The sequence below is a fragment of the Eutrigla gurnardus genome, assembly GCF_963514095.1.
Source record: "Eutrigla gurnardus genome assembly, chromosome: 20".
Classification (NCBI taxonomy): domain Eukaryota; kingdom Metazoa; phylum Chordata; class Actinopteri; order Perciformes; family Triglidae; genus Eutrigla; species Eutrigla gurnardus.
This window is the reverse complement of record NC_139931.1, coordinates 18,269,412-18,281,985: the sequence shown is the minus strand read 5'-3', so window position 1 is coordinate 18,281,985 and position 12,574 is coordinate 18,269,412. Positions and strand designations below refer to the sequence as shown.

Genomic DNA, 12,574 nt, shown 5'->3' with positions numbered 1-12,574 from the left:
GCCCTACTGACGCTCCTTTCTGTTTCTGTTCAAATGTAAAAAAATCCACTTATCAAAATATGAATAAATGGATTCATTGTTTGTTTTTTTTTACATTTTCAAACCTTTGGTGATTGTGACACACTCCACCTTCCATACATACTGAAACTGACCCTTCCAGCTCTGACGCCAGATCTGTCATGGCTTCCTTTTCTCTGTAACCGAGGCTTCCTCCAGCTGATTGGATAAAGCCATCCTTCCCATCCGGTGTTACAATCCCCACGCAAAAGGGAGTGTGTTCAAGTCCACTCCATGCACACACTTCTGTGTCAGCAACTTCACATATTATAACTGGGATATTTTGCACCTGGATTTTTATTATTATTTTGCACCTGATTTGGTCTTTAACCATCTGCAGATATGACTATTCGAACAGTCCGTCCGGACCGGACACAACATTTCCAGTCTCGCATGCACTGTTTAAAAAAGGTTGGTGGATATCATCTTCATCATCACTGTTGGTTTTTAGTTAGTATTCGCTGCTATTCATAATATATTTATCCATGATGTATTATGAAATGTGGGCAAGTTTAAAATATTGCAGATATTTTTATTCCAAAGTTAGACTTGACATTTCTGGTTAACACTGATTTTTGTTTTTATTGCATTTAAAACATACATTGCGTGTGTATACAGTGTGTGTGTGTTGGGGGGGCAAACAGCAACAACAAAAAGTACCCCAGTCAATATTATCAGAGATTGATTTTTTCCTTTTCCAGTTAAACGGGACATCTCATGAAGTACATTTTTAGATTTATAAGATGTACACATGATTCGTTTGCAACACCAGCTGAGCAGGAGCTTGTTAATCTCTAAGTCCACCTTAAAGCCAATTAGTGTTGTTGCTCTGCCGCCAAGTGTCACTGCACTTCAAACATACCGTCCAGTTTAGCAGCATAACCTGACCTCACCTGGTCCACTCCCATATTATTAATGTTAACTTCAAACTCACTGACATGTTGAGGCAATGGTAAATATGTGATTGCAGAACAGGTGAAGACAAATACACAGACAAGCAACTAAAATAGAAAATAGAAGAGGAGAGAGTGTGTGTGTGTGTGTGTGTGTGTGTGTGTGTGTGTGTGTGTGTGTGTGTGTGTGTGTGTGTGTGTGTGTGTGTGTGTGTGTGTGTGTGTGAGAGAGAGAGAGAGAGAGAGACCAGATGGTATTATAATATTTGCATATAAATACGCATACTGTACAAACACCAATATCCAAATAGCCATACATTGATTTTTCCTTTTATGGGTAGTGGAGAGAGAGATAACATTAACAAAATATATAAAAACAATATTTTAAAACTAAATAAATAAATCATGGATCATATGACCTGTGTGTGAAACAAATAATGCAAACACCACAGTAATCAAACCAGCAACCTTGCAATAATGGATGACCTCCTCCACCACCAAAGCTACAGCTGCACCATCTGATGTACACTCAACAAAAATATAAACGCAACACTTTTGTTTTTGCTCCCATTTTTCATGAGATGGACTTAAAGATCTAAAATTCATTCCAGATACACAATATTACCATTTCTCTCAAACATTGTTCACAAATCTGTCTAAATGTGTGATAGTGAGCACTTCTGCTTTGCTGAGATAATCCATCCCACCTCACAGGTGTGCCACATCAAGATGCTGATCTGACATCATGATTAGTGCACAGGTGTACCTTATACTGCCCACAATAAAAGGCCACTCTGAAATGTGCAGTTTTGTCTCACAGCAAAATGCCACAGATGCCACAAGCATTGAGGGAGCGTGCAATTGGCATGCTGACAGCAGGAATGTCAACCAGATCTGTTGCTCGTGCATTGAATGTTCATTTCTCCACCATAAGCCGTCTCCAAAGGCGTTTGAAAGAATATGGCAGTACATCCAACCGGCCTCACAACCGCAGACCACGTGTAACCACACCAGCCCAGGACCTCCACATCCAGCAGGTTCACCACCAAGATCGTCTGAGACCAGCCACTCAGACAGCTGCTGAAACAATTGGTTTGCATAACCAAACAATTTCTGCACAAACTGTCAGAAACCGTCTCAGGGAAGCTCAACTGCATGCTCGTCGTCCTCATCGGGGTCTTGACCCGACTCCTGCTCGTCGCCGTAACAGACTTGAGTGGGCAAATGCTCACATTCGATGGCGTCTGGCACATTGGAGAGGTGTTCTCTTCACGGATGAATCTCGGTTTACATTGTTCAGGGCAGATGGCAGACAGCGTGTGTGGCGTCGTGTGGGTGAGCGCTTTGCTGATGTCAATGTTGTGGATCGAGTGGCCCATGGTGGTGGTGGGGTTATGGTATGGGCAGGCATCTGTTATGGACGAAGAACACAGGTGCATTTTATTGGTGGCATTTTGAATGCACAGAGATACCGTGATGAGATCCTGAGGCCCATTGTTGTGCCATACATCCATGAACATCACCTCATGTTTCAGCAAGATAATGCACAGCCCCATGTTGCAAGGATCTGTACACAATTCTTGGAAGCTGAAAATGTCCCAGTTCTTGCATGGCCAGCATACTCACCGGACATGTCACCCACTGAGCATGTTTGGGATGTGCTTGACCGGCATATACGACAGCGTGTACCAGTTCCCACTAATATCCAGCAACTTCGCACAGCCATTGAAGAGGAGTGGACCAACATTCCACAGGCCACAATTGACAATCTGATAAACTCTATGCGAAGAAGATGTGTTGCACTGCATGAGGCAAATGGTGGTCACACCAGATACTGACTGGTTCTGAGTCCCCAGACCTCCAATAAAGCAAAAAAAATGCACATTTCAGGGTGGCCTTTTATTGTGGACAGTCTAAGGCACACCTGTGCACTAATCATGATGTCAGATCAGCATCTTGATGTGGCACACCTGTGAGGTGGGATGGATTATCTCAGCAAAGCAGAAGTGCTCACTATCACACATTTAGACTGATTTGTGAACAATGTTTGAGAGAAATGGTAATATTGTGTATCTGGAATGAATTTTAGATCTTTAAGTCCATCTCATGAAAAATGGGAGCAAAAACAAAAGTGTTGCGTTTATATTTTTGTTGAGTGTATATTTTAGTAGATATTTAATGAGTCTAAATGAACAGTTTGGACTGTTTATGACCCGGGCTTAACCCAGCGAGGAAGCTTTCCTCAGATGTTTGCTGTTTGGGGAAGAGAAACTGAGTTAATCACATGTTACTGATGAGTAACAACAGTAATTTACTGCCTCACAGTGGTGGGAAGAATCCCTGAAATCAACTGAGAGAGGTGAAAGTAGTAAGAGCACATTTTTTTCTTTTTGAAAGTGGCTGAAATATTTGTTAAAAAAGTACAGAAAGAATAAAAACATACACATCCCTATTTCTTAAGGAAACTCAAGAATGGTACATTCCTGTGCACAGAGGGGCAATAGAAAGCATCCTGACTGGAAACATGAGAAACTATCATGGGATGTTCAGGAACAGGAGGGCTCTCCAAACTGAATGTCATTCTGCAACCCACAATGGCAATGAATGAAAATGAAATCTTGAATGTGTTTGGAAAAGGAGACGATCTCTGGTTCTGAAAAGTGATGCTGAAGTGCCTTAAACTGTCATTCTCTCTGCTGGCCATCAGGGGGCGACTCCTCTCTTATTGCATGGAAGTCTATATCAATTCAGTACATTATAGTAAATGATGGTCCATTTAGAGTCTAGTAGACCATAAAGCATGGGATGCTTTAGGGCGGGGCTTCTTTGTGATTGACAGGTGCTACCACAGCCTCGCTACCATTGCTACCAATGCAGTTAGCTACTAGGATGACTTTAACACATCTTCACACCAGAATTCAGATGGATCCAGATGTTTTCTCCTTACACCACAATCTCGTCACGCATGCGTGTTTCCCTGAACGTCACATGGACATCTTTGCTGTCCTGCTTTCAGGTGGAAGCCATCGTCGTGGAGATGCAGGATCCAAAAAGTGGGGTCAAGGGCTCGGAGCAGAAACTCAACGTCACTACCATCCCACATGTCATCACTGGTGAGGCTGAGACTTGTGTTCGCCAAGAAAAGTAACACGTTGTTTGAAGTTCATTTATTGCATATTTGTCAGGATATTAACAATAAGAATTATAAAATAATGATCAGCTTTAATGGGAGCAAGAGCAAAATATATGGTAAATAATGGTGCTTTAAATTGATGATGTAAACACATCCGACTGTACAGAGTTATTCAGCCTCCTGTATAGCTTATTGTTTTGGTTTTACAGCTCATACACTCAAACAGAAGCCTGGCAGACACCATCAAACTGTCTCGTCCATTTGATTTATATACTGTTGTTCAATACCACAAATTTGCTGCAGGGGGCGTTTCATTCTGTACGCTTCCTGTTCTTTGTCCCTCACATCAGATAAAGACAAATGTAGCCAAAAAAAAACCTTTAACATGGAAGAAAATGAAAGATACATCAATTCCATTTTTTTTACCAATATATATCTCACTGTTCTTAAGTTTTATTGTGGTTTATATTTAATGACAGCATACGTTTATATCCACACATATTGACTGTGGTCATTTGTTCATCAGGCCTTACTTGCTGAAAAGCTTCCCATCTGATTCAAAGGGCTGCAAGAACAAACAATTAATAAATAGAAAAAGAAAAATATGCATCTTTTCACTGGTCCCATTGGATCGGATTGATTAATGACAAATTGTTATTTCTGACCCTTCAGGCGGTCGATCAGAAAACTCGAATAGATTCAACTGTCATAGCATCATTTAAAGCAGAGACTGTGTGAAGACGCTGGCAGGCTGCTTTGCTGTCTAAGCTGCTAACTCAGGCTAAATAAGGAAGTCCACAATTGGATGAGATCTGACTGTGCTTTAGGCGCCAAAGTGGCTTTTTAATCCACTCTGAGCAGCAAGGCAAAGGTCAGCATGGACACACATGGACGACTTTCCAGAGTAACTCTCATTAGAACCCTCCAATATAAAACAACGTCATCTGCATACTCTCATATGTGAAGCTGAGCTCGTCCATCACTTTGAACCAGACTGAAATATCTCAACAACATATTAGATGATTCGCCATAAAGGTAATCCAGAGAGTGAACTTTAATCATGCTGGTTTTCATCTAGCGCCATCCTCAGGTCAACATTTTAATGTGTCCAATATGTTGGTTCAATAACATTTATCAGCCTCTTTTTTGCAATTTCATATTGATGTTGCATTTTTTAATTCATAATTTAAAGACACAAGAAGGAAATATAATATATATATATAAATATAATTTAATATAAATATATATATAACTGGTACATCTATTATGTATTATAAATATTATCTTTATCTGTCTATTTTTGGATGAGTTTTAAAAGTGTTTATTTTATTTTATTTAAATAAAAATGTGATTAATGTAATGTCATATCTATTTATTTTAATATCTATCAATGCATTGTATGATTATATTATATTATAGTGTGTGTGCGTGTGCGTGCGTGTGTGTGTGTGCGTGTGTGTGGTGCTTCATCTCTCTCTGCTTCCACACAGGTAAGGACATCGTCACATGGATCACCAACAAGATGAAGAACACTCCGGAAGGTACGATACCAATTACAAGGTACGAATGAACAAACGGTGTCTATAAGGTGAACGCTCCACACGTGTCCGTCCCATGTGTGTGTTGCAGAGGCTCTGACCTTTGGCACCATGCTCGTGGCCTACGGATACATCTACCCGCTGCAGAACCACAAGAAGCTGGTGATGTGCAACGACGCCAGTCTCTACCGCTTCCAGGTAGAAACCAAACCCTCGCTAGTGTTTCCCTCCACAAATAATATAGACTCTGATGGGTGAACTGTTATGAACTAGCACTGAGGTGTGTGTGAAACAGTATTCTGGGACAGGATATAATAAGAAGCATGATTCAAATATTTAAGCCAATATTATATCAGTTATTGAAGTCCTTTGTTTATTCTGTTTCTCTGAGAGTGAACATTATTCATAAATAATGTTACAAGACTCTTTCATGGTAGCTGTTTGTGAGTCCACATGTGTTCTCACCAATGAAAAACCTTGTGTTACTGTTTATTCACGTCATTCAGAGAGGAGGCGGGGCTTACCTCCACGTAGACACCGACAAGGTTCCACCAATCATGGCTGAAGTTGTGGAACAGGGGATGCTTTAAGCTGATTGACAGGTTTTAAAACCTAGTCATTGGTTCCAAATTATGTCTAAGCAATTCTCAAAATATCAGGGAAAATATGTTTTCTTTCTTCATGAGGGTTTAGCAAAGCTCCAGACTACACACAGTGTGTAAGAAACGTTTGATTGGATGTTCAGGTGTTACTGTCACTACTAGAGAATATATACTAATTCTGTCTTGCTCATGGAAACCTTTTCAGACCCCATACTTCTGGCCTACACAGAAATGGGTTGCAGAGGACTTGGACTATGGTGAGTACAGTATCTCTAAATGCAGCTTATTCAACTTGTTTTGGGAGGAAAAAACAGAAGATGGAGTCGGGCTAAAATTAAAAAAAGAGAATGAATACGCAAACAAGCAAAGGTTGACTTTCAACAACTGTTGGTAATGATTTGATTTGTTTTTTTTTCTGGCTGTAGCCATTTATCTGGCAAAGAGGAACATCCGCAAGAAAGGCATGCTGGAACCGTATGAACAGGTGTGTGTGTGTGTGTGTGTGTGTGTGTGTGTCTCTTTGTTCTTTAATGAACATCCAGTAAGGGTATCTACGAGTCTCTAGAGCTTCCCTGACGTCTTGTTGCTCATTCTCCTTCCCCTTCTGTACTTGCGGGTACATTCTGGGCCCCATGCTGGAGGCTTCTGATGACCCCTAACTCGTGGTCCGGTGTGGTTTGAGCTGAAAATCAGTGTGTGTCGGTTTCCTGTACATTCCGATGGGAGGCTTTGGCATCACAGAGCGGGAAAAGCTGCTGTACTGCCATCTTGCACATGTATGACCTTCCCAAAATAAGTAAGAAGGGGAGCTCCACTCAGACGCATCATCAGCAGTTTTAATTCAGTGACATATAACATTGCCAAGCACCTGGCCATCATTCTGGCCCGTCTGGTTGGAAACACTCCACACCACGTCAGCAACGCACAGGATTTTGCCAACATGGTTTGAAAACTAAAACTGGACCCAGATGAAACGGTCTCTTATGACGCCGCTTTGAATTTGACGGTACACTTATCAGCTGCTTTCCCACCTCGGAAGCAGTGACAACGGTGAGGACATGGCGGCTGCAGGACAGCAGCGTGGTGAGATACATGGGTCAAAGGTTAAAGCATTCACAAACCGCATCAATGCGGTGGACAACTACGTCTGTATACGTCTGGGAATAGTCTGGTCTTTTTGGATTGTGTGGTGCACATTCATGAGTGGCAGAAGCCTCGACATCGACATTTACAGGAAACCCACACATACTGTCAACAGGACAAAGAAACGCCACACGACCAGAGAAGAAAGACATTTAAAAAAAATGCAACGTTGACATTCCATACATTGCTGTCTCTGAGAAACTCAGGATAACGGTGATGCTTCTCCATATTGTCTCTGTGTTTGTGTTTTAACCAGGCCCACTACAACCACCTCCATGATTGGCTGAACCACAAGTGGGACTTCATCGTGATGCAGGCCACCGAGCAGCACAAGTAGGTGGAACCATTACAGCTCGGTACTGAAGCTTTTTACAGGATTCTTTTTGGAGGGCATTCCACTTCTCTTACAGTCCAACTTTTAAATGAATTACATTTGCATATATAAACATTCTGGATAAATGAGGGAGACAAATGTCTTAAAACGTGTCTGAAGGGATTCTTTAAGCTGACTTTTATTCATAACCTACCAATTGGGTTCAGAGAAACCTACACGTTTGGGATTTCACCAGGAGGCAACCTCCCGAAGGTCCTTAAAGCTGCATTCTCTCTGCTGGCCATCAGGGGGCGACTCCCCTCTGAATGTATAGAAGTCTATGAGAAAATGGTCCTACTTCTCTCTTTATGTATTATCTCAGTAAACATTGTAAACATGAGTTTATGGTCTCAATCTCTAGTTTCAATTTTCTTCAATCCAGCATGATGTTCATTTAGTACATTATGGTCCATTTAGAGTCAAGGACCCTTTTACTGTAGAAAGCTTGTGGATGAAATGTGGTGACTTCCTTCAGTGGTTGCAAAACTTCCAGAATGGCAACGGCGCGTGTGTGTGTGTGTGTGTGTGTGTGTGTGTGTGTGTGTGTGTGTGTGTGTGTGTGTGTGTGTGTGTGTGTGTGTGTGTGTGTCTACACGTGTCTTTCAGGGCCGGTAAAGAGAGGATGAAGCCGGATCGTGTCGTGTTTGACTGCCAGGAGAGGGCTTACTGGATAGTCAACAGGCCCCCGGTCAGTGACTGGGACTGTGTGGCAATATATATTTATGTTATATATAAATAAATAAATGCATATTAAGTATACCTCATGTAGAAAGATCTCATTGTTTTACTTCCTGTACATTCATTATGAACCTGTCCTGTTCAGCGTCGTACTCACAGTGCTATGGACTGTGGTCCAGACCGTCTTCTTGATCCAACCGCAGATGAGGTAACAGGTCAGTACACACACACACACACACACACACACACACACACACACACACACACACACACACACACACACACACACACACACACACACACACACACAGTGCTTGAGGGATTGAGGTGAGCTGGTCTTTTAAGCACCTTACTGGAGCTTAACATGCAGAGTAATACTGCTGCAGGATCTCGGGTTAGATCCACTTAGAGAGCAGAACCTCCTGGACTCTCTCTGAATATCGCTCTCCTCGGAGATCAGAGGTTGAACTTTGTTTAATTGTATTTATTAATTCCATAAATGTGATGTACTTGGTATATAAAACTATTACTATTTCCATCTGTTAATATAGACTATAAACACAAATGCAGTGTTATTTTCCATATTCATGTATTCATAATAGTATCTGACACAATGACTTAAACTGAAGATGACACATATGACTGACAGGACCTCAGTCTGTATGTGAAATCCTTGAATGAGGTTTAACTGAAATCAAATTTGAATATAACATACTTTTATTAAGTCAAAAATAATAATTCCATCACCACTGGCTGTACACATGAGAGTGTTTTACCCAGGCGGCAACGTCTGGTTCTTAACAGTGAAGCTAATGCTGAAGTGCCTTAAACTGTCATTCTCACTGCTGGCCAAGTGATGAGCAAATGAGCCTTCTTACTGTATTATCTCAGTTGTAAATTGTAAACATGAGTTTATGGTTTCAATCTATAGTTTCAAGTCTTCTTCAATCCAACATGATGTTCATTTAGTACATTATGCCCCCCAAAAAATGTTCCATTGAAATGTAATGGCTAACTTGTCTTTCAGACATTACTAAAATGAAATTGTTGATTCAATAAAGAGTTTTTGTTTCATTATTTTCACCATAATAATTGCATAAAACTAAAATGCTCAAAAATGAAAAAAAAAAGGCTTCAGAGACAATTCAGCTTGTAAAGTTTACTGAAGATGCTGCTAAATTAAATGCAAAAAATACACAGTGATCAACGTAAAACTTTGTTGGGGAATTGACAGCTTTCCCTACTATAGGAAAATTATATTTTAATCATTGCATTTTTGGTATCTTGTCTCTTTGTCTTCTCACAGATCTCCTCATAATGATGAAGATAAGAGAGTAAAGCGTTGAAAAATACAATCTACTATTCAGTCCTTTACCCAGATTGTCGTTCTTGTTCTTCCCACTTTCAAACGTGTGTCTCGTGTCGTTTTCAGTCAGTCAGTCTCTCCAGGAAATAGTGATGTTGTGATGATAATAACTCATGTTAAATCAACCAGGCTTGTCTTATTGGAAAAGTCATGCAATCATTCCTTAAGCAATTGGATATATGGGGAAATACCTACAAATATGACTTCCCAGCCTAAAATATGTGAAACCAATTTCATTCAAATTAAATCCTCAAATTCAACAAGCCAAGGTTAGACATGTTTTATTAGCCATAATCTTACAAATACTGGGTCCATTTTCTCTGAAAGCTGCTGCTGGTTAATCCTTGGCTGCAATAATCACAAAAAAATGTGCTTTAGCCTGGAGGGACCGTTTTTTGTTGTTGTTGTTATTTTCCACCTCTCAGCTTGTGCTTCAACAGTAGCATCTTTCAGTTAGCATCTATATGAATTGTGCTTTTCACAATCATTTGATTAAAAAAACTGTTCATGTGAAAACATTATTTCTTCTTCTCAGAAAATCACCTTTGACGCATACAGACGCAAGGTAAGTCAGTAGTAATTAATAAATACATTTATTATTTGACAATGCTACTACAGAACTGACACTTTCTGACACCAGTTTAGCTCCGCCAACTACAAAATACACAATCCCCGTGTACAAAGGGATATGTGGTGTATTTCACATTTTACATGAATACATTTTAAAACTTACAAATTAATTTCATCACAGTGGGGACCATTTTGCTCTCAGACCTATTCTTTTATCGATAGCATAATAAAGACAAAAGAAAGTCGTTTAAATACATTTCCTCACGTGTGATGTCTGTCCACAGATTTGAAAGCGATAGGCTGTTGATTTATAAAAAAAAACATATTTGCTTGTATTCCTCTTTCATTCTAGAACCTATTCTACCAACAAGCTATCATGAGGTCAAAGGTCAAATCTAGCGTGTCCCTTGGATCGTAAGTTCCTTGGATTTCTTGGCTATTTCTAGTTGAAGGATTTTCTTGTAATAACAAGCTCTCTCATAATAACATCTGCATCTCCTCATTATATGATACTTATAAATAATACAATAACTTTGAGGCCGAACTACAAGAACAGGATCTTTACATAATCAATATTTTTGGCTTGTGTTTCTGCAGACTGGCAAAGTACGTCACAACCTTTAAAAACCACGACCCGTTCCTGGCTCCCTGTCTACCCAGCAACCCCTGGCAAACAGACAACGACGGATACTGGACTCTCAACATGAGACTGTGAGGGCCTCTGCGTTCTCTCTTTCTCTCCAGCTTCATCATCAATACTTCTTAAGGGATTGATTTCAGTTTTAAAAATGGAGCAGATTGTCAATCACTTCAAATTTAGATTCTCTTGAAGGCTGAGCCATCAGTGTGGTTCTAACATAGTGTAAAGCCCTTGGTGTGGAAGACTAGAAAGAACATCGATATATACGTTAAATCTGTATATTACGGGGTCTTCAGTGAACTTCAAAGCAGAACAGACAAAAATGATGAGAAAATCCATTTCAGCCACGTATCAATCTCCAGTTCTGAAAAGTGAGGCCAAATCTGAAAAGCCTTTAAGTGTCATTCTTTCTACTGGCCTTCAGGGGGCGACTCCTCTCTGATTGTATGGGAGTCTATGAGGAAATTATCGTACGTCTCACTTGATTTATTGTAAGCATGAGTTTATGGTCTCAATCTTCTTCAATCCAGCATGATGTTCATTTAGTACATTATGGTCCATTTAGATTCAAATAGACCATAATGCATTATGACTACGTCCACTTCTTATAGTCTATGATTCCAGCATTTATCCAGAGGGGAGGGGTGAAGGGGACAGAATCCATTTGGCTCCTTTTATTGCAGTATGTCTGTAAAGGTGTGATGTGGGCACATCTAAGGCCGAGTCATGTGTCCTGTCAGTGAGTGACTCAACTGGTGTCTGTCTCCAGAGTGGACGTTCCCACTAAGATGCGAGTGGAGCGCTGGTCCTTCAGCTTGTTTGAGCTGCTCAGCGACCTGCGAGGCCGAGACGACTTCAAGGTCTTCCTCAAGAAGGAGTTCAGTGGTAAGTTACCAAAGGTCATGGATCTTGTGTTGAACCTGACTGATGGTTTGTGTTTATGGCTCTCAGACAAAAGCATTCCTACAACATTCTCAAGAACCCTCCCTCATGTTTTGGACACAATTCTAATTTCCCTCCCCCAACCTTTCTCATACCAAACGCAAAGGTTGCCTCGCGTTACTGGATGTGAAAAGACAGAAATCAATCGCTGCCCACATGTAAAGGCATGTTTCTCTGTGTTTGTGCGTCTGATAGGAGAGAACTTGGCTTTTTGGGAGGCTGCTGAAGAACTGAAGTGGGGCACAGGATCGTCCATGTCATCAAAGGCTGAGACCATTTTCAAGTAAGATAGATCGGAATCGTCAATAAAATGTTGTCAGAAGGTTGAAATCGCTGCAACCGAAAGAAGTTCTTGAACATACAGCAACCAATGAGCACAAACATTAGGCTGATGGGTCCAGTAGATTTTCATGTGGTGCTAATACATTCAACGTCAATGCAAAGACACAAATTTGCACCAACATTTTTTACAAATTAAGTATTCTATTTGTGTTGGGCGAAATTAGCATTTATCTGGATCTGGATCAGGTCTGGATGACCTTATTTGGAGTGTTGATGGAGCAGCTACAATGTTAGCATAGCCTAGCACCCATCAATCCAGACTTAATTCAGAAAACAAGCATTTTAAAAGTTGTTTGG

General features: G+C 40.6%; 1 protein-coding gene across 1 annotated transcript; it reads left to right on the top strand.

Annotated features, from left to right (window-relative positions):
- The first annotated feature begins 278 nt into the window (after positions 1-278).
- Positions 279-12,428, top strand: rgs9a (regulator of G protein signaling 9a). The gene is made up of 14 exons (XM_084037596.1): positions 279-468; positions 3,967-4,063; positions 5,574-5,624; positions 5,713-5,819; positions 6,429-6,480; positions 6,649-6,707; positions 7,623-7,699; positions 8,346-8,427; positions 8,563-8,625; positions 10,319-10,348; positions 10,706-10,767; positions 10,951-11,064; positions 11,763-11,878; positions 12,131-12,428. Exons 1-14 carry the CDS (start codon positions 400-402, stop codon positions 12,220-12,222), a joined length of 1,071 nt encoding a protein of 356 aa, XP_083893722.1. The 5' UTR covers positions 279-399; the 3' UTR covers positions 12,223-12,428.
- The last annotated feature ends 146 nt before the right edge of the window (positions 12,429-12,574 follow it).